The sequence below is a fragment of the Crocuta crocuta genome, unplaced genomic scaffold (genome assembly GCF_008692635.1).
Source record: "Crocuta crocuta isolate KB4526 unplaced genomic scaffold, BGI_CrCroc_1.0 scaffold396, whole genome shotgun sequence".
In the NCBI taxonomy this organism is placed as follows: domain Eukaryota; kingdom Metazoa; phylum Chordata; class Mammalia; order Carnivora; family Hyaenidae; genus Crocuta; species Crocuta crocuta.
This window is the reverse complement of record NW_027533259.1, coordinates 864948-887419: the sequence shown is the minus strand read 5'-3', so window position 1 is coordinate 887419 and position 22472 is coordinate 864948. Positions and strand designations below refer to the sequence as shown.

At 42.4% G+C, this 22472-nt stretch overlaps 1 protein-coding gene across 2 annotated transcripts in view; it reads right to left on the bottom strand.

Moving 5' to 3' along the window:
- The window catches only part of PUS7 (pseudouridine synthase 7), a 46774-nt gene extending 26639 nt beyond the window's left edge, over positions 1-20135 (bottom strand). For both annotated transcript variants that reach the window (XM_077746968.1, XM_077746969.1), the window contains exons 1-6: positions 19708-20135; positions 17001-17085; positions 16769-16870; positions 14123-14267; positions 6399-6510; positions 4750-4827 (exon numbers count right to left, since the gene is read on the bottom strand). In XM_077746968.1, the coding sequence (XP_077603094.1) occupies positions 4750-4827; positions 6399-6510; positions 14123-14267; positions 16769-16870; positions 17001-17085; positions 19708-20108 (923 nt within the window). In that variant the 5' untranslated portion in view covers positions 20109-20135. The remainder of the gene's footprint in view (positions 1-4749; positions 4828-6398; positions 6511-14122; positions 14268-16768; positions 16871-17000; positions 17086-19707) is intronic.
- Positions 20136-22472: the final 2337 nt, after the last annotated feature.

Sequence of the window (22472 nt, the reverse complement as noted above, 5' to 3'; positions counted from 1 at the left end):
TTTTTTTTATTTATTTCTAGGAGAGAGATAGAGACAGCATGAACAAGGGAGGGTCAGAGAGAGAGGGAGTCACAGACTGAAACAGGCTCCAGGCTCTGAGCTGGCAGTCAGCACAGAGCCCGACGCGGGGCTCGAACCCACGAACCGCGAGATCATGACCCAAGCGAAAGTCGGACGCTTAACCGACTAAGCCACCCAGGCGCCCCTGGGCCAGCTGTTTAGACGGTAGCTCCATGAGGTATTGAGTGAATGATGGGGACACTTGCTGGAACCACAAGGCATAAACTAACCCAGGAACTGCATCCCAAAGAATTCAGGAGGCAGAGGGATTAGGATGCACAGAGTGAGGAAGAGAAGGATGGAACTCCTCTTTCGTCAGTAACTACTACAAAGACACAAAACATTTAAGGCAACTTGGCAGCTCTGGGGAGATTCTGAGAGTACCCCTTGAGGGCCATGGACGTGCCCGACAGCTGTGTTGTTTTCTCACTTTTTAAAGTTGAGACAGAATTTATATAACCCTAAAATTTATCATTTTAACTATTATAAAGTTCAGCGGTTTTTAGTACATTCATAGTGTTATGCAACTGTTACCACTATCTAATCCCAGAACATTTCCATGATTCCAAAAGAAACCCTACACCTATTGACCCCATTCCCTCTCGCTGCAGCCCGTGGCAAGCCCTCACCTACTCTGTCTCTACACATTTCCCTAATGTGGACATTTCATATAAATGTAATCAGATCACATGTGGCCTTTTGTTTCTGACTTCTTTTACTAAGCATCATGTTTTAAAGATTCACCCATGCTATAGTACCTATCAGTACTTCATTCCTTCTTATGGCTGCATCACATTCTACTGCCTATCCTTTAAAATATTTTTTTTAAATCTTTATTTATTTTTGAGAGAGAGAGAGAGACAGACAGGGTGTGAGTGGAAGAGGGGCAGGGAAAGAGGAAGACACAAAATCCAAAGCAGGCTCCAGGCTCTGAGCTGTCAGCACAGAGCCCGACGTGGGGCTTGAACTCACGAAGAGTGAGATCATGACCTGAGCCAAAGTCAGACACTTAACTGACTGAGCCACCCAGGTGCCCCTCTATTGCCTATTCTTAAACATACAGCAGACACATATTTCTGAATCCCACTGGCAAAGGAGAAAGCAAGAGCTATACTCCGTGCTGAAGAATGGGAGTTCCCTGAGAAGAGATGGAATGGTATGGACAGTATCTTCACGATACTGTTCACAGCTGTAATTTTGACAATCGTGGATAGAGCTCTCTGGTTTGTAAATTCATAGCGAATTCTGTGAATAACTTGGGAATACTAAAAATCTCACTCTTAAACATCAGGAGCCAACGTAAGCAACATGTTGCATAAACAACCCTTATTAACAAAGCCAGCGAAACTGGCTGGGGCTCAGAAAGGAGACTGGCAGGAAGAGGCAAGGAAAGAAACAAATCATTCTGAATGAGGCTGTTCCTGCCTAAGATCCTGTGAAAACGATGAGGTGGCCGGAGAGTTACACGAAGGTGAAAAGCAGTGCTGCTTATCCTCAGGATTGAGCGATTCAGCAATAATTAAAGCGCCTGTGTGGCAGAGAGGGTTCATCCTGTCCACCAGTTCTCACGGGAAAGGCCACCTGCCAGGCCCCGTGTACCCATTAAGCAAACCAAGGGTGTAGCCTGCATCCGTGAGATAAGTGCTATGTGCTTTCCAGGGGCCAGCACTGAGGTGTCTAATGTGGCTTCTTACTAAGTCAACAGGAAGATGATAAAAGCAGCAGAGAGCCATGGGGACAGAGCAGCATTGTGATCAAGTAGGACACCTGGTGGCTGACCAGGACGAGAGAGAAAATATCTTCACTCCAAATATTCAAAGATTTCACATCATGCAATGCAATCTAAAATAATGAGATACCATGTTTTGACCTTCAAATTAGCAAATTATTATTATTTTTTTAATCACAACTTGTGTCAGGGAGGATTCTGGGGAAGTAGTATAGAGGTGATGAGTTGGTAGGGCCTTTCCAGTGGATAATTAGGCCTTGCTATCAAAAACCCAAAACCCAGAGTTTCACATTCCCTTTAAGCCAGAATTCCACTGCTAAGTTTATCTTAATGGAGTTTTCACAGATGTGCGCCAAGATTTAGCTACCAATATGTCTGTCGTGGAATTGCTTATAATAGCAAAATGGGAAACAATGTCAACATCCCCAAACAGGGTAACAATTCATAAATTAGGATTCGCCAACTATTTAAGTTTTTGCTACATACTAAAGGGGAAAGAGGTACACCATTTTCTGTTCATGAGAACACATTTCATAAAAATATTTTGGTTCACATGAAAAAATAGTCACTCACAAAAAAACCACACCAAGCTGTGAACAAGGCGATCTCGGAGGGAGTACAACTATGGCAGAACTTTCATTTTCTACCCCATCCTTCTGTGATGAAAACAAAACTAACTTATTGACTACAATATTTTAGATCCCAAAGGGATCTAAGGGAAGGTGAGAACCTTCTGCGTCCCACATCCATGGAGGATTGGAAAACCTAGCCCTCAAGTCACTGCTGGTCCCCGTTTCTGGCAAGCCCACTGGCCCACTCCCCACGAAGGTGGTTTCAAATCTTCACCCTCTTTTCAAGTTCCCTTCCCCACTCCTGCCCCTTCTACTCTCAGCAGACGACTCTGCGTTCTGAGTGTCACAGGAAGAACGTGAACAGGCCACCATGTGGGAACATCTTCAGGTGTCTTGTGCTGCTCTCTTTCACACAACAGCACTGGCACACACAGAAAAATCACAGAGAGCAGACATTCCTACTGTGCTTTTACTACTACATCTTGCCTCCAACCCAAGGTCAAGGAGGAAAAGGACTGGAAAATCCAGCAGGATGCAACTGGATGTTTAATCCCGACATCATTTCAAGTGAATCAGGATAGTGGGAAAGAAGCAGACTGCAGGGGTGTGCAGTCCCCTGCACAATTTGAGGAGATGCCACCTCAAATTCTCTTTATGAAGAGATACAGGAATTACAAATAAATAGATGTATTTATTTTAAGTGAGAACAGCAAGTATAGATGACTTTACTTTTCATTACAGTATAATTAACCTGTGGTAAGCTGTACCTAGTCAAAATGTACAAGTTTTACCAAGTGTATAAGCTCAGGAAACCATCGCCACATTCAAGATAATGAACATACAAAGAACCCTCAGAAGTTACCTCCTGTCCCTTTATTTCTCCCTCCCACCACTCCTTACCTCAGGGGGTGCGTAAGATGAAAGCCTGAATTTGTTTGACTTCATTTCTTCCACTTCCTTTCACTAATCTGGCTGGGTTCAGAGCTCGGTTCTCCCAAGCCTAGGACATGGCAATAGCCCTGATCTTTAGGGTCACCCACTTGCTCTAGTCACAACCTCTATTGCTGTCCCTATACACAATCCCCTCTGTTTATTAGATCACGGTCAAGTCCAAGATCCTCACCATGACCTACAGGGCCCCTCAAGATCTGGATTCTGCCTTTCCCTTGAGTCTTACTTCTTTTTTTTTTTTTTTATGTTTTATTTATTTCTAGGAGAGAGAGAGAGACAGACAGTGTGAGCAGGGGAGGGTCAGAGAGAGAGGGAGTCACAGACCGAAACAGGCTCCAGGCTCTGAGCTGGCAGTCAGCACAGAGCCCGACGCGGGGCTCGAACCCACGAACCGCGAGATCATGACCTAAGCGAAAGTCAGACGCTCAACCGACTAAGCCACCCAGGCGCCCCCTTGAGTCTTACTTCTTGCTAGCTCCTCAAGACTCAAGTGCCTGCCAGGTACCCCATGTGCTGTGCCCTTCAACTCTTTTCCAGTGTCTTTTCACAAGCTGTCTTCTTGGTTCAAACCAGCAACCCCAGACCCTCCACGGCCCCAGGAAACTCCTACTCCTCCTTCTAGAATCTAGACCAGTGGTTCTCGACTAAGGTGATTTTGCCCTTTAAGGGACATTTGGCAAAATCTGGAGACATTTCTGGTTGTCACAGCTGGGGGGTCAGGGAATGGGTTGGGGGAGAATGCTGCTGGCATCTAGTGGTAGAGACCAGGGTCACTGCTAAACGTCCGATGATGCACAGGACAGTCCCCCCAACAAGGAATTATCTACTTCAAAAGGTGGACAGCGCAGGTGGAAAAGCCCTGATTAGATGAAAACTCGTACATCCCATTTTCTGTGCAAGCTTTCCCTGGCCTACCCCCCACAACGAGCCCCACACTTTGTTGTCAGGTCTGTCCTAACGCTCCCAACAAATGCCATCTTAGCCTTTATCGTGATAAAGTTCTGATTTACTTGTCTGCCTGCTCCATTAAATTGTAATCGCTTCTAATGCAGAGACCATCTTTTCATCTGTATATCCCTAGTGTGTAACAAGAGAGCTCATTCACTGTTGTGTAATTAAATTTTAAATAACTTGTATTAATAATGAATGAACAAAAGAGAGGAAGGAGAGAAAGAAGCACTTATTCTCTTGGCTCTACCACAAAAACCCTTTGAAAAACCACACAAATGATACCTGTTTGCTGTAAAAACATTAGGAAATACAGATAAAAAAAAAGAAAAAGGAGTTTTTGGAATAGAAAGATAAGAAAAGTGAGGTTTTACATAGCAGAGGCACCGTTTCAAGAGGGAAGAGGTAAACCCACAGTGAAGCTGAGGGCCTGGGAAGGCAGTGCTAGGGTTTCTACAGAACGAAAGCCAGTATGTACTCTACACTTACTTGAGAACAGCAATCTCTTGAACGGTTATGGCCCGTTTATCTTTGGTTCCCATGTAGGAGAATATGTTTGGTTTGACTCTGGTAAGACAGAAACAAACACATGAACTTTCACACCATTAGGAAACTGTATTTCTCACAATTTAATATTAAAATGAAATACAAGAAAATAAAATGCCGCTTGAATAACTCCTTTCTTAGCAGGGCCCGACTTAGAACACTTGTGGCTCTGAGTGAGTAACAGGTCATTCAAAGACTTGCTGGCCAGTAACCATAAGGACACAATGCATTTCCAACTGATCACAGGCCATTCATTAGATTAATTACACACCTGTGAAGGTAAAGAGCCATTCATTCCAGATACCGTACCACTGTAACCACTTTACACCTTCAGTTTTTAAAAAGTTAATAGTAATGTGAAGTCTCCAAAAACATATGCTATTTCTTTGCATTAAGAAAGCCAAATGTTAAAACAGGGATCTGAATAATTTGGTGTAAGTGTAAGTAACTACGTTAATTAAGAAGTATTTTATAGAAGCCATTCCACATGACAAGGAAAACCACAGGAAAAACTTCTCGAACTCAGTGCACTCCCCAACTGCAAATCCCAGAGGAACTGCCCACCCCTCCCACCCCGCTGCCCCCAGTGGTCTAGTCTCCCAGGCTCAGGTACAGACAGGCACCACTGACTCTTTCCCAGAGAGCCAGCAACTAGAGTAAAATAAAATGTCGCTTACAGAGTACTGCGTCCTATGGGCTGAATGATTTTCCCCTTAAATCCGTATGTGGAAGCCCTGACCTCAAGCACCTTAGAGCAGTAAGTGTATTTGGAGATAGGCCCTTTAGAGAAGGGGTTAAGGTAAAATGAGGCCAGGCAGGGTAGGCCCTAATCCAAGCTGACTGGTGTTCTAAAAAGAAGAGAAATTTGACCACAGACTCCAGGGACACACACGCACAGAGGGAAGACTGTGGCAGGTCATGGAGAGACAGTGAGCCATCTGTAAGCCAAAGAGAGGCCTCAGAGAAAAACCAAACTTGCCAACACCTTGATCCTGGGACTTCTCATCTCCAGAGCTGTGAGAAAATTCATTTCTGTTATTTAAGCCGCCAGTCTGTGGTATTTTGTTATGGCAGCCACAGCACACTGGGTACCGTGTGTAAAATGGGTTCACTATGTAGCAGAAAGTAAAGGTCCACTGCACGTGGATTTGCTGCATGTCTATACCCATGACTGAAGAAAACTCCTCCGGCACTGGTGCATCCTCAGAGCCTGCATCTCTGCTACATCTGCACTCCTCTGAGCCACTCCGACTGGTTTCAGGTTTTCAATCTAGTCAATCTCCAAAAATTAAGAGTTTACAGTCTAGTAAAGCAAATTCCTGCAAACACATCAAAGTGGGAGCTTTCGGGAGAGCAGGTTTATTTTTACTTTCAGCCGGATGGACCAGTAACACTCAGCTCTATGTGAACTACTTACATAAAGAATTTCCACCTGGGATCATTGGCAACCTGCAAGAAGGTTAAAAGAATTCACCCTACTGTCTAAGGAAACTATAACTGGGAGGCACATTTGCTATCCGTTTGCCTATTTTCCCGCTCCTTTTTCATTAGCATGATAAGAGGATTTTGTATGGGCACAACAAGACACTCACCGTAAATATTTGGACAGTACATTAATAGCATCCATGGTGTCTTTGTTTTCCTTGTACAGTACAAAGTGGCAGTAACTTCCCCTAGATTTTGGCCAAGAATGTTTTCTTGGATCTTAAAGACAAAAAAGTAAATATTATATGCACCATAATAAAAATGATCTAAGTTTTTCCTTCTGAAACCCACAAGCTCATTTTCCACCAGAGAAACTCTGAGAAGTCAGACCTTGTCTGACAAGAAATACAGGTTGAGTGGTTACAGTTGTGCAGACTACAGGGCTTATACTTCCTGTGATTGGGTATGCAACATTATCTGTCTGTACTTACAATCAAAAGCTGAAAGGCAGGTTGTGTGATAAATGAGTCAGACTAACCAGCAATCCTCACACAGAGAAACACAATGGCTTCTAGGTGGGTACTGGCTTTCTAGAACACACACAGTCCAGAGGGAAACAGCACTCCTGGCGGAATCTATACACCCTGCTCTGTATCCTCGATCAGGTGTTCACACACCCAGGCTGGACGCCTCCTCAGGGATACGATAAAGATTGTGAGAAATTGCCTCAGTGACAGGTTCAAATTTTCCAAAGGCCACTTCGGTCACAAAAGTTTAGTTAATACTAGGTGGTTTACAAAGGTTTACCTGACACAGAGAGCAGCTGGCATTCAAAACAAAATAGGTAATTATTCTTGGGGAAAAGGAAACTTTAAAAATGAAGCCAGGTTAAATGTTAACTTCTGGACAACAGTTACTTTGTTCAACTTTTTGAACACTGACAAATCTGTCCAGTCCTTGGAGAACTTTCAAAAATAGTCTTTTAAATGAACATTTTAACTATACTGTAATCTAGAGACAGATTTTTTTAAAAAAATATTAGGATTTAAACTTTGATTTTGAAAATCAACGTATTTTGGGAAAAATATGTAAGCTACAACCACACTTTCAGACACGGTATGATAATATTTGTGGGTCTGGAGCAACAAACAGCTGCAACTGTTACTTGAACACATCTAATTCACTTGATTTGTTAACTCCGTGAAAGAAAAACTATGAAAAAATATTTCATACAATCCCTAAGAGTCGTCTTCTTTTAAAAATGTTCCTTTGTCTTTGTCCCTAAAGAATTCTTTAGCAAGAACCCATGAATCCTTCCTCTTCACAGAGATAAGAAACTCCCAGCACTGAAGTTGCTAAGACACTTGGCTTTGTCAAGGCTAAAAGCATTCCTGATAGGCCAGTGATTTATGCTACAATCTAAAGAACAAACGAATCAATAAATCATCTCGGAAAACCGCCACAGCACATATGCTTGGCGATTGGCTTTTCCTTTCTGATAAATACGAATGTGACTCTTTTCTGTCTTGGAGAAAAAAAGGATTTCTTTGCCTCCTGGTGTGAATTCCTCAGAACTCATCCTCGGAAAATTGTGAATAAGAGTATTATTTTTGGCTTTCCTTCCAGCTCACTACAGTGAAGCAAAACTGTCTATACTTAGCACTTGGGAGAAAAATCATTGGCATTTCATTTTATCTACATGAAACACCAACCACTCTTACCTGCTGCAGTTCTGACCTCTGTCCAAATGCATAGCATAAAGAGCACAAGAGAGCAATGTTTAATTCATAATACTGTTAAAGTGCTTTAGAGGTGAACATGCAAATGATCGCATGGACAGGTTACCGAGGTCTGCTACGGCACCTGCTAGTCGTGTGGTGGTGAACAGCCATTCAGACATTAACAATGGAATGTCGCAGAGGCACATGGTGAACGAGGAGAAAACTCACCTACAGGGACAAGCCTCCCTGGCTCAGTCTCCTCACCTCCTCACAATGGCATGTCAGTGCATCCCCAAAGCTGCAAGGGTACACTGTCTATACTCGTGGTATGTAGCAGAAGGCTTAAAACTGAATATGATATATCGTATACCTGAAACTAGTATTACACTGTATGTCAACAGACTGGAATTCAAATAAAAACTTAAGAAAGGCTGAATACAAAGTGCTTCTGCATCTAGAGACTTGTTTTCACAAAGTGCTACCTATGATTATCTTTTGGTGGTGACACTGCATGTAATTACTGTTGTGTTTTTCTGGGTTTCATGAGTTTCCTGCAGTGAATTATAAAAACTTTCTTATTTGAAAAAAATTTGAAGAATCATTATAGAAAACAGTTCTCTAGAACTGATAAATTAAAAGGGATTTGAGATGACTTAAGAGACTTGTCTATTGAATGAAATGTTTGGACGTTGTTTCTATCGTTATTTGACAAGCTATCTGTATGTAAAAGACATTTTTGAGACAGGGAAAAACCGAACGTGCTCTGGGTACTAGATATTAAATTATTGTTCCTTATGTTGGATGTGATATGGTCTGAGGTTTTAGTCCTTAGCTGCTAAATACATACTGAAGTATCGACAAGTGAAATGAAGTGCTATGTAGAATTTTCTTTAAAACACTTCACAAGAAAAAATAAGTGGGAAGAAAAGATCAAACAAAAATAAGAGAATGTTAATATAATAATCTTGACGAGGGTTGATGGGGGTACACAGTGGTTCAATACTACTTTGTGCAACTTTCTGAAAATGTCCATAATAAAAAGTTAATAAAACCTTGTGATGAAAATTGATGAATTGTAGCTATACTCTTCCTTAATGACCCCTTCAGAACATTCACAGACAACTATAATGGCGAAAAATAAATGAAGCCACAAGGCGAAAAAACTAAATGCTATTACACCTTGAGGGAGACCATGACAACCGACTATGAGTTTGGCTCACACACATGCATCTTTTATTAGCAGAACCAAGCACTGAGCATGCATACAAGTATCTCCTCTGTCAAAAGCAGACACAAGGGTTCTTTTTCTAAGTGCACTCAGTATACAAAATAGCAAGCATATGCATTAGTTAACTGGGAATATTTTGAATAACGGAAAAATCAATGAGTTTCAACTTATTTTGAGTGATTTGACTTTCTAAAACTTTGAATCCTTAGAACACGAAGTAGGATGTGAGTAGCTTTGTAATTTAAGAGAATTTAAAATAACTTTCAGTTTTTTTGGAGACACTCTGATTTAAAATTCGAATGCAAAAAATTCTCAGGCTGAGATCACAGGAAGCAACCTTCTGATGATCTGATACGGCAGCCTCAGTACAGCAGAAATAGAAGCCAGCAGAAGAAATCATATTCAGGAAGATTCATGTACGGAGGAGCAATCCTCATGAATAAGGAAGGAAAAATGTAGTTCAAGAAAGGTGACTGGATGGGGCAGCATGCAGAACATTCTTTTCCTCCTTATTCGAGGCCATTTCCATGACTGCACCCCTGCACACCGACCTTGCAGCACCCTTCGGATCCGGCTCCACCCACTATCACTCTCCTGACATAACTTCTGCCTGCCTCTCCCCTGGCTCTTTCCCTTCAGGATACCAATGTGCCCACGACTCTTCATTTTAAAAGTCAAACCTGGGCACCTGAGTGACTCAGTCAGTAAGCATCTGACTTTGGCTCAGGTCATGATCTCACGGTTCATGAGTTCGAGTCCTGATCAGGTAGGCACAAGTCCTGCTTCTCTCTCTCTCTCCGTCTCTCTGCCCTTCATGGGATTCTCTTTGCCCTCGCTCACTTGTGCCCTCTCTCAATTAAAAAAAAAAAAGTCAAACCCATGCCTCCTCCTTAACCATGCTGCTTTCCTTTCTTTTTCTCCTTACAGGCTTTTTAAAAATTATGTATGTATGTATGTATGTGTGTATGTATGTAACCTCTGCACCCAATGTGGGGCTCAAACTCACAACCCCAAGATGGAGAGCTGCATGCTCCTCTGACTGAGTCAGCCAGGTGTCCCTCTTTACAGCTTATTTTATTTTTAAAAAAATGTTTTTTAAAGTTTATTTTTGAGAGAGAGAGAGAGAGAAGGCGCGCGCGCATGCATATGCACACGAGTTGGGGAGGGGCAGAGAGAGAGAAGGAGACACAGAATATGAAGCAGGCTCCAGGCTCTGAGCTGTCAGCACAGAGCCTGATGTAGGGCTCAACACACGAACCATGAGATCATGACCTGAGCTGAAATCAGACACTTAACGGACTGAACCACCCAGGAGCCCCAGCTTATTTAAGAAAGCAGTCTGGGGGTGCCAGCGTGACTCAGTCAGTTAAGTGTCCGAGTTTCAGTTTTGGCTCAGGTATAGATCTCATAGTTCACGAGTTCAGCCCCACATCAGGCCTCCTGCTGAGCTCAGAGTCGGCTTGGGATTCTCTCTCTCCTACTCCTGCCTCTCCTCTGCTCACATGTGTGCTCTCCCTCAAAATAAATATCCCATGTGTGCTCTCTCTCAAAATAAACTTTGAAAAATAAATAAATAAAAATAAAAAAGCAGGGGCGCCTGGGTGGCTTAGTCGGTTAAGCGTCCGACTTTTGCTTAGGTCATGATCTCGCGGTTCGTGGGTTCGAGCCCCGCGTCGGGCTCTGTGCTGACTGCCAGCTCAGAGCCTGGAGCTTGTTTCAGAGTCTGTGTCTCCCTCTCTCTCTGACCCTCCCCTGCTCACGCTGTCTCTCTCTCTCTCTCCTAGAAATAAATAAAAATTTAAAAAAAAAAATAAAAATAAAAAAGCAGTATGTGTTTATTGCCTTATATCTCAACTCACTATATAACCTGGTTTCCAGTCATATTCCGCTAGAGCTGCTACAGTCAACACACCAATGATTTCTATGTTGCTAAAAACTGATGGATATATTTCAGAAGTCTTATCTTGCTGAACCCATCTGTAATATTTTTCACTGCTCATCCCTTCAGTTATTGGCAGTCACTCTTCTTGGGGATTCCATACCACCAGAGAGTTTCCCAGAGAGTTTCCTTTTTATCTGTCTGGCTCTTCCACCCGCTGGTCTCTGTGGATGCCTACATCCAGTGTCCCTGCTGGGAACCATTCATTTCCCTAAGTATGGAGAACCTCTATATATCATGTGGCAGATTTTTCCTTTTTCTTTTACTTAAGTCTTTGAAAAAAAATTCTTAGAGGCATCTGGAATATATACTACGTATCTCAAAATATAAGTTAATTTCCCTGATTACATGATTTATAATAATATTTTCAGAAAAATACCATAAGTTGTTTTGGTAGGTGAATCAAGACACCCTGTCTACCTGACTGGATTAACAAACAAAATAACCTCTGAGTTAGAACAGCTGGCAATCTGCAGTGTTTGGGCACCATGATTTAGAATCCACCATGCCCATGTTTCAGGGTGCATGGAGGCTCTACCTGAGAAGAGTTTAAGTAAGAATACTGCAAATCTGCTGGATAATATATATAACAATTTATATCAGGGTATGGTAGGGAAGGAGTGCCAAAAACACTATAAACTTTTCTTTGCAATGAAGCTTTAAAAGCTAATTCATTCAGGGGCACACCTGAGTGGCTCAGTTGGTCAAGCATCCAACCCCTGATTTTGGTTCAGGTTATGATTTCACCAACTGTGAGATCAAGCCCCACATTGGGATTCTCTCTTTCCCCCTCTTTTTGCCCCTCCTCTGTTAGTGCTCTCTTTCTCAAAACAAATAAATTAATTAATAAAAATAAAAGTTAATCGTTCAAATGCTAGGCAAGGTAGCTCAAGAGGACAAGCTGTCACTGGCAGTGGATCCTATTTGCAGGGGCAAGAACAGTCTCTGCATCCCAGCTCTCTCTACTTTTCCAATGGTATTTAACTATGATATTCTTGGTTTGGGGGTGGGGGGAGCTAGATCTGCAAGAGGTGAACGCAGGCTCTCCAGGGCCTGTCTGGGTCTAGGAGGCGGCAGGAGACAACAGTTCTGACCTCTAGTCCATCTCTGACCAAATGCCACATCTCAAGCCCAAGAGGCTTAGATCTCTTTACAAGCGACGATCCAATTTGACCTGGCTTCGTGCTTCTTCTTAAACTGAGAAATTAATATTTTATTGAAGATGTGTAAGGGCAAGGGTTCATGTCATACATGCTCAGCACCTCACTTGAAAAATCTGAAGGAAATTTTGTATTTGGGAAAGAAAAAGGAAGGTGGGTGTGGCCATAAGCTAAGAAAATGCGGATAAAGACAGAACATGAGAGATCTGGCACCACTCACTTGAGGCGAAAGGGTGGGAAAACCGTAAGGTCCATAGTGACCTGCAAATGCCCTAACATCCCTCCCTGCCGATCACAAAGCCTGGCATCTTCTAAGAAACAAAGATCATTTCCAAGAAGCAGCCGTCAAAAAACAAAATACAGGCTTTGCCAATCTGTTTCCTTATGACCATACTCCGCAGAATAAAATCTTGTCTTTTCTTCTTGCCTTTGAAAGAGGCTGGATGACCGATGTGGACTGCCTCTCTGCAAGGGACATCTCCTTACAGCCGTTCTCAGCCTGGGTTCCTTGAGACAATTAAGACTGAATGCTGCAGTAAGTCACCCTCTCTCCTCCACATCTAGAATAGTTGCTAGCTATCTGCCAATCCTGGGAGAATGCAAAACAGTCACTCAAATCATTCTCCATGAGGTTTAACTCTCCTGAAGAACCCTGGCTGGAAAAAGTCCTGCTAAGGTACTATTTTACACTGTGACTCAGACATCAAAGAAACATACAGTAGCCAAGCCATTCGTCTGTGGGTTGAGAGGCGATTAGCAATCATGCCCTCAGCTGTTCCAGAACACATCATCTTATTTCCTTTCTGGTCCCCACTGAGAAGTGACCTCCGATGGCCAGCTTCTCTTCCCCAGATGCTCAAGATTTCTGATTTCTGCATCACTATCCAGACTGACCGAATTGACTACATAATTTTTGCAGGCACAGCTAACTAAACCTGACTCTGCTCCCATTTGTTATACACCCCCCCCCCATTTCACTAAAATCATACTTTGTAAACAATTAAGGCTCCATCCATTCACAGCATTAACCTACGAGAACATCCACAAAGCACTAACTGCACCAACAGTCTTTTGTTACATAGTCCTGGAGTTCTGCTCTAACAAATTTACCTAGAAACAACTCTTCACTAATAGAAGCCATCACTGGTAGGAACTGAGGGTGAGGAAGTATCTTTTTCCCACTGTAATTTCCATTAGAATTGTATCTGCTGACATGGCAGGTAAAGAAGAAAAATTAATCTTCTTAAGGTTATATGCAGGTATATACGGCTACAGAAAACATATGTGAGCATAAACATCAAAGAAATTCACTGACACACACCCATTTCACATGAATGATATGCAAAAAAAGAAGAGACTGGGTGGAGGGCCACTCTGCCGTGTGTCCATGTTTGTGTGTGTGAGTGAAGAAGGAACTTGGGGTTGGAAAGCAACAGCTCTTCTGATGTGCCACTGGGAATTCTTGTTCATCTGAAAGCTTTCTCTCCTCCATTAAGAATACAGAATGAGCAACATCCTTCCATTTTCTTCTTGAATTGCCACTGAGCCCACTCTGCTCTCCAGGGAACATATTAAATTGCTAAGACTGTCTCTTGGGCACCATGGTAACTGTAGCAAATCTTCGCTCACATCAGAGGCCTAATGCCCCCTACCAGACAGTCTGTAGACTGCACGGGCATCTGAAATGATACTATGCACCTTCTCTGAAGGAACGACATGACTGATATCCTGTTCTGCGTAATAGCAAAGTAGCCCTTGAACATGAACAGGCAAGGAACACGAGAAGCGAGATGCCACTGGTGACCGGGAGACAGAGGAAATGCCACGTCATGTGCACACTTACTTGCCAGCGCCTTTTTCCCAGCCGCATGGTAGGCTACGATGTATTTCTTCCCCTCTCTGTCCTCTGTTTTTGTCTCTAATCCTGGAAACAGAGATTTAATCGCTTGATGGATGACCGTTCTTTTCTCTTTGGTGTCCTCAACGACCTATTAAAAACAAATCATGTTACTGCTGATTTAACAAATATTAAACGGGGAAATACTACTGATGAATTTGTAAAATCACTAGTCGTGTCATCAACTATGCAAAGTAACAGAAGTACATGGGTATGATTTCAACAATCTTATTTTTTTTTTTTAAATGTTTTATTTATTTCTAGGAGAGAGAGAGAGAGACAGCTTGAGCAGGGAAGGGTCAGAGAGAGAGGGAGTCACAGACTGAAACAGGCTCCAGGCTCTGAGCTAGCAGTCAGCACAGAGCCCGACGCGGGGCTCGAACCCACGAACCGCGAGATCAGGACCTAAGCGAAAGTCGGACGCTTAACCGAATAAGCCACCCAGGCGCCCCTTATTTTATTATTTTTTAACGTTTATTTACTTTTGAGAGATACAGACAAGAGGGCAAGGTGAGGAGGGCAGAGAGAGAGGGAAACACAATCCCAAGCAGGCTCCAGGCTCTGAGCTGTCAGCACAGAGCCCGATGTGGGGCTCGAATTCACAAACTGTGAGACCATGACCCGGGCCAAAGTTGGATGCTTAACTGACTGAGCCACCAGGTGCCCCTTCAACAATCTTTCAGAGCTTCATAATACCACAAATCAAAAGAGCCTGTTCACGGAGCAGGATTCTCTGCCAGGCACTGTACCAGGAACTTCAGAGTCACTATCTTATTTAATCCTTATCATCTCCCTATCGTACTATCAGTATACCTACTTGGAGATCAGGAAAACGAGGCTGAGAGAAGGATCTAAAGCCATACAGCTGGAGGGCGACAGAGCCACCCACTGCAGATATCCCAGCTCAGGGACTCTGCTGGGCAAAGGCCTCAGGGCTCACAGAGGCAAATGGAGGCAAGCAGTGCCCTTTGGGATACTGGAAACTCAATTCCCTTGAATACTCCAATCTACAACTGCTTCACAATGAATTCTATTCTATATTAGATTATTTTATAATGGTGTTCTAGTGTGTTCGTGATAAAGAAAAAAAATCAACACCAAAAAATGTAAACTTATCATTTAAGGGGCGCCTGGGTGGCTTAGTCGGTTAAGCGACTTTCGCTTAGGTCATGATCTCGAGGTTCGTGGGTTCGAGCCCCGTGTCGGGGTCTGTGCTAACTGCCNCCTTGTTCTTCCCCACCCCAAAAAAAAAAAAATAAAAAAAAAAAAAAAAAAGAAATAAAAAGCTTTAAAAAAAAAAAACTTATCATTTAAGGAACTGTTATTCAATTTTTGAATGTGTCTCACACACATTTCACATCTGGAGTCAACAGTCAGAAACATGTGCAACTGCCTTACTAGAAACATAGAGGGGTGCCTGGCTGGCTCAGTAGGTTAAGTATCTCACTTTTGATTTCAGCTCAGGTCATGATCTCACGGTTTGTGGGTTCAAGCACGGAGTCTGCTTCAGATTCTCTCTCTTTCTCTTTCTCTCTCTGCCCAGCCCCTGCTTATGCTCTCTATCTCAAAATAAATAATAAATTAATTTAAAAAAATTTTTTTTTAATTTTACAAAATAACATTTATCCTTAATGTGTATAATACACTGTCATTTTCTATTTCATTTATTGCATTTAAACAAATGTTGGGGGACATCTGGATGGCTCAGTTGGTTACACATCTGACTCTTGATCTCGGCTCAGGTCATAATCTCACAGTTGGTGGACTGAGACCCCCAGGTGCCCCTAATTTCACCTCTTCCTTTTTAAGTTTTTAGATTTAAAATTACAAGCATGGATCACATAATCCTACTGGACAGCACTAATCGAGAATAAAATTTTTGTAACAAAAGCTTTTCAATAAGCATCTATTATCCCATTTAGTAGCTAAATCGCCTTTCCTTCAGTAGCAGAAGCCGACTCAAGTTGACCAAAGAAATGTTCCCTTACCTCTTTCCCAAACCCTCTCCCTCCAAAGACCTACCTGACAGCCAGAGGCTGCTGGAGGCAGGGCCGGGGCCTCCCTATCAGGCCACACATCTGTCAGACTGTGGCAGTCCTTTGGCTACAGACGCTATGTGAGACTGTTCAGAGTGGTCTGAACACTTTAAAAATTTTTTTAAAAATTTTTAATGTTTATTTATTTTTGAGAGAGAGAGAAAGAATTCAAAGCAGGATCCAGGCTCTGAGCTGTTGGCACAGAGCCCAACTCAGGGCTCAAACCCACAAACAATGAGATCATGACTTGAGCTGAAGTCAGACACTTAACTGACTGAGCCACCCAGGTGCCCCACCAAAGAACACATTTCTTTGTTGATTTGTGGTCATATAAAATTTTCTTACAATAAAAACATAACTGTTTCTTTGCTATAGTTTATCTGGATACTGGTCATTTGCCACCTATAAAAACACTTTCAGTGTAATGCTCTTTTAGGTCAAAGAGAGCAAAGTCATTCTTTTGTCAACTACTATAATTTTTCTAATGGACGCTTATAGACTTTCACCCAAAAAGAAGCAATGAAAACCCTAAAATGTATGTTATTGTGCTACTTACCTCGATGGCAACACTGGTTTCCTTATTTTTAAAAAGCTGGAGTTCTTCTAAACGCTGCTTTTCTTCAGCTGTCAAAACCGTAAATATGTCTTCTGATGGGTCCTTGAAAATAACCACAAAACCCCCAGTGAGTCACACACAGAATTCAATGCTGTTAGAGCTCCCTAACCCAGGGCCTCTCAGAAACGCTAGTTTGTACAGAAGGTGGTTTTTGCCAGGAAGCCACTCTCACCTCCTCATCCACTGGGACGGACAAGTCATTCAAGTGGCTGATCTGTCCATCTTTTCCTATTTCGTGAACAACGAAGTCAGAGTATCTGATGAAAAGAAAACACAAACTTTCACAGCATGAACATTTTGCTTTTGATTAATTTAAGGACGTTTATCAACATTAAGCCTTACTGTTGTACATTTTTTAAAAAAAAATTCAGGGTTGTTTTTTGAGAGGAAGCATAGTTCCTTTTTAAATTTTTTTTTAATGTTTTATTTATTTCTGAGAGAGAGAGACAGTGTGAACAGGGGAGGGTCAGAGAGAGAGGGAGACACAGAATCTGAAACAGGCTCCAGGCTCTGAGCTGGCTGTCAGCACAGAGCCTGATGCGGGGCCCGAATCCACGAACCGTGAGATTATGACCTGAGCTAAAGTTGGACGCTTAACTGACTGAGCCACCCAGGTGCCCTGAGAGAGAGCATACTTCCAATCAGGGGAGAGGGGAGAGAGAGAGATCTTAAATAGGCNTGATCATGACCTGAGCTGAGATCAAGGGTCAGACACTCAACTGACTGAGCTACCCAAGCGTCCCCAAAACAGGATTTTTTAAAATAATCTTCATTACTACGTTCATATGGAGTTATTTTTTTCTGGTTTCTTAAAGAATGCTACACCACAGCTTGGCTTTGTATTAGAATGTAAGGTAAAGACCTTGTGAGCTTCTAGAATATTCTTTCAGAGAAATGCATAAATCAAAGCTTATCAACGTTACCCTATTGATTATAGAAACAGTCCATACTAAAGTGAATCATAAAACATGGCATGGTTAATTCAATCAGAACCCAGTCAGGGTGCCTGGGTCACTCAGTCAGTTGAGCAGCAGACTTTGGCTTAGGTTGTAATCTCAAGGTTTGTGAGTTCGAGCCCGGTGCTTTGCACTGACAGTACAAAGTTGTTTCGGATTCTCTATCTGCCCCCCCCCACCTCAAAAATAAAAACATTAAAAAAAGTCAGAACACAGTAAATCTACCATGAACCACCCTGCAGCTTACCTTTACGCTAAATATTCTACATACCTTATTTAAAACCCTCTCAAAAACCCCAAGGTAGTATTAGGACCCATTTTCTGGATGTGGATACCAGGCTCTGAGGAGTTAAGTAAACACAGTGAGTGACCAGTCTAGATTCACACCCAGATTCCTCTGGCTCCAAAGACCACCTTCTTTTAATTGTAGATGTGGCACATTCAGGTCAAAGAGTTAAGGGTTTAAGATTTTAAGACCAATTCAAGAGAAAACTTAAAACCATTTAAAATAATTTCTTTTAAAGAAGTGAACAGCACTGACTGACACAAAAACTTTTTTTTTTTAATGTTTTATTTATTTCTAGGAGAGAGAGAGAGAGAGACAGCGTGAGCAGGAGAGGGTCAGAGAGAGAAGGAGTCACAGACTCTGAAACAGGCTCCAGGCTCTGAGCTGGCAGTCAGCACAGAGCCCGATGCGGGGCTCGAACCCACGAACCGCGAGATCATGACCTAAGTGAAAGTCAGACGCTCAACCGACTAAGCCACCCAGGCGCCCCAAAAACTATTTTTTATTTACTCATTTTATCTTGAAATGGCTCCATCTGCTCATTTAGGCAGCTCTCCTCCATCCTATTCCTTTGTGATCATCAGTAAATAATTCTTGGGGATAGAAAGCTAAACAGAACATATTGCTGATTTCTTTCTCCTTTTTTAGTTTTGAAAGAGACAGAGTGTGAGCAAGGGAGAGGCAGAGAGAAGAGACAGAGACACAGAATCCAAAGTAGGCTCCGGGCTCTCAGCTGTCAGTGCAGAGCCTGACGTGGGGCTCAAACTCACAAACTGTGAGATCATGACCTGAGCCGAAGTTGGACGCTTAACTGAGTGAGCCACCCACATGCCCCTTGCTAATTTATTTCTAAAGAAAAGAAGGAATAGAACACCAAATTATGGAGAGAGCCCAAATGTCAATTAACTGAAGAACAGATATAGAAGATATGGTAGATATACACAAGGAAGTATTACTCAGCCATCAAAAAGAATGAAACCTTGGGACGTCTGGGTGGCTTAGTCGGTTAGGCGTCCAACTTTCGCTTAGGTCATGATCTGTGGGTTTGTGGGTTCGAGCCCCACGTCGGGCTATGTGCTGACTGCCAGCTCAGAGCCTGGAGCCTGTTTCAGAGTCTGTGTCTCCCTCTCTCTCTGACTCTCCCCTGCTCACGCTGTCTCTCTCTCTCTCTCTCTCTCTCCTAGAAATTAAAAAAAAATATATTTAAAAAAGAAAAAAAAAGAATGAAACCTTGCCATTTCCAATGACAATTCACTCGGATGGAGCTCCAATGTATTACACTAAGCAAAATAAATCAATCAGAGAAAGGCAAATACCATATGATTTCACTCTTAGGTGGAATTTAAGAAACAAACAGATGAACAAAAGGTGGGGGGGAGAAAAGAGGGAAACAAATCTATCTTAACGATAGAGAACTGAGGGTTAATGGAGGGAGGAGTGGGCTACATTGGTGAAGGGTATTAAGAATTGGCACTTGTAATGATGAGCAGTGGGTGTTGTACGTAAGTGATGAATTACTGAATTCTACTCTCGAAACCAATACTGTACTGTATGTTAACTAACTAGAATTTAAATTAAAAAAAAAAAACAGGAAAACAAACAGAACGAAAATAACTGGACACATAAGTGAAACATACCTTTCTTTCAAGATGCCTGAGAATCCCTGATGAGAACTTACAAACTTGGTGATGCCAACATCAAGTTCAGTGAGGCCGTGCTTCATCATGTCTGCAAAACTCTCAGCTTCCTCCTCCTCCTCACCCTCCTCAGAAAGGCCATCTTCCTCCTCCTCTTCCTCTTCTTCCAACTGCTCATCAGAATTCTTTGTTCCCTCCCTGGCACTCACAGCTTCAGGTGGCTCAGGCACATTTACAGCACTGGGCGGAGAGACACGCTCTAGCTCGTCCTGACTTTTGGTCAGACAATGGTCCGAGATCTTCTGTCTTTTTGCCTCCTCAGCTGGGGCCACCCTGTCATTATCTTCAACAGCAAGAGATCCACGTTTCAGCGACACACCAGTCACTTCCGTCATCTCCATTTTTAAGGCTCCAAGAAAACATTTAAGAGAACCTTAAAGGAAGGAAGAGAGAGCAGGAAATAACAATCACTTCCATAAAGGGGGTTTCAGCAAACAGGTACAGTTAACTTTATTCCTAGGGCTCTGAAGCTCATTTATTAAAATAATTTTTTTTGACGCTGGTGTATATGTTTGGTGGCAAAGAAAAACAGCACGAAACTTCTGCGTAGAACTTGAGAGTGTGAATCAAAAACCTTAAAAAAAATGTATGCCCTTTAACCCAGAAATACTACTTTCAGGGTATATCTTAAAATAACTGAAGTGCTTACAGTTTTAGCTGTAAGGATACTTATCTCAGCACTTTTATATTAGCAAAAAACTCAGAACGAAGATACCTGGATACAGAAATTAAATAATACATTGAAACAATATGAACAGAAGCTAGGAAAGGTGGTTCCTTCTAACACAGAATATGCGTGGCAGGGCAGGGAGACTTGCTGTTTTCAGTGAATACCACAGTTGCATCACTTGAACTTTGTTTCATGTAAATGATTCTTAAAAAAAAAATCTGATTAAATAAAAATAGTGCATAAATACATTTACTGACAGGAATGCATACTCGTATCATATTTTTAAAAAAAGGCAAGGGGGGATGTAGAGTTGTTTAATAGGTTATAAAGGTTTAGTTTTGCAAGATTAGATAGAGTTCTGCATATTGGTTCTACAACAGTGGAATGTACTTGGCGCTCCTGAACTGTACGCTTAAAACTGGAGATGATGTTACATGTTATGTGTATTTTGCCACAATTTAAACAACACAGATTATATTTCAGCAGCCCACACACAATGTAATGAGGGCAAGTCACAGAAGCCATGCGCACCTCCCAGGACAGAGCAGCTTGCACACCTCCCAGGACAGAGCAGCTTGCCAGAGGGCTAACATGTGGCAATCAAAGTAAATACGTTTACCTAATTTGATCTTACTTGATGCTCTTGGTAAAATAAGGATAAAAATTTTCTTACATTAACTATATATGGAAGTGCTATAATTAACATGCTAAGGAACTTAGTAAACATACTCATAATGAACATAAATGAGCAGAAAATTAATATTCTAAGGTTCTCCAAAGCTTCATTAGCAAGAAACCCAACTACAGAAGCATCTACAGCAGAGTAATAACAAGGTTGAACTAAAGGTTAAGAATCCACATTTGAAGGGCACCTGGCAGGCTCAGTTGGTGGAGCACGTGACTCTTGATCTTGGGGGTCATGAGTTTGAGGCCCACTTAGAGACTACATAACTAAATTAAAAAAAAAAAAAAGAATCCACATTTGATGTCGGCTCATTGTCAACAATCTAGAATGGAAAGAAAAAGAAAAATGCAAATACATATACAAAATGAAAGAAAAAAGGATGATGATGACTACCAAAAAATGGGAAAAAAGGTACAGAAAGATGCTAGTAAAACCAATTTTCCTTTGAAAGACAAAAAATTAAAGAAAATGGAAGAAACCAAGAATTTGGAACAGAAGTAGACCACAACTATACAAAAACTACCTCTAATTCAAATAAGAAAGCACTGATTCTCTATTTGTTCTAAACAAGACATACTAAGAAAAAGAATGGTTTATGAAACGCTGATGCTTTTTCATGCTCACTTTCTATCAACAAAGCTGCCCTCACAGAGCCTGCGTGCCAGTGAGGGAGACAGAGGGCGCAGGGGTCACTGGGGGACTATGGGAACACAGAAGACCTCAGAGGGCACTGGCGGTGAGGGTGTCACAGAAGACACCTTTCCTCGTGGAAGACCAGAAACGAACCAAGCCCAGCTGTGAGGAGCGGGTGAGGCCGCAGAAGGCGGGGAGGAGGCTGTCTGGGGGGGAGGGGGTTGGCCCAGCGTGTGCAGAGGCGCGTGGGAGCCAAAGGAGTTCATCACGCAGGGTGGAGGGTAAAACACACAACGGGAGAGGCTGGAGTTAAAGCTACGGAGCAGGCAGACGCTGCACAAGCAGAATGGAGGGAATCCCATCCTGAAAACCAAACCACCACTAGACTCGTGCGTTAGAAAGATTCCGCAGTGTCTCTCTGAAGAGAAACCGGGGTTGGCAGCTGAAATCAAGCCAAGAAATTAGTATAACATGATCTATACTGATCTAGACTGAGGCAAGGATGACAGACACAAAGTTTGGATTCTGGGACGTTTAGGAGGTGGTGGGAACAGGACTGGATGACACATGTGGGCAAAAGGAGGAAACAGCCAAGGATGACTCAGGTTTTCTGCCTTAGGGACCTCAGAGGACAGGGGAGCTCTTCCTGACACAGAAACCCCAGAAGAGAAGCAGGGAGTGGGAGAAGACAAGCCCACTTACTGTCCTGTGGTGTCA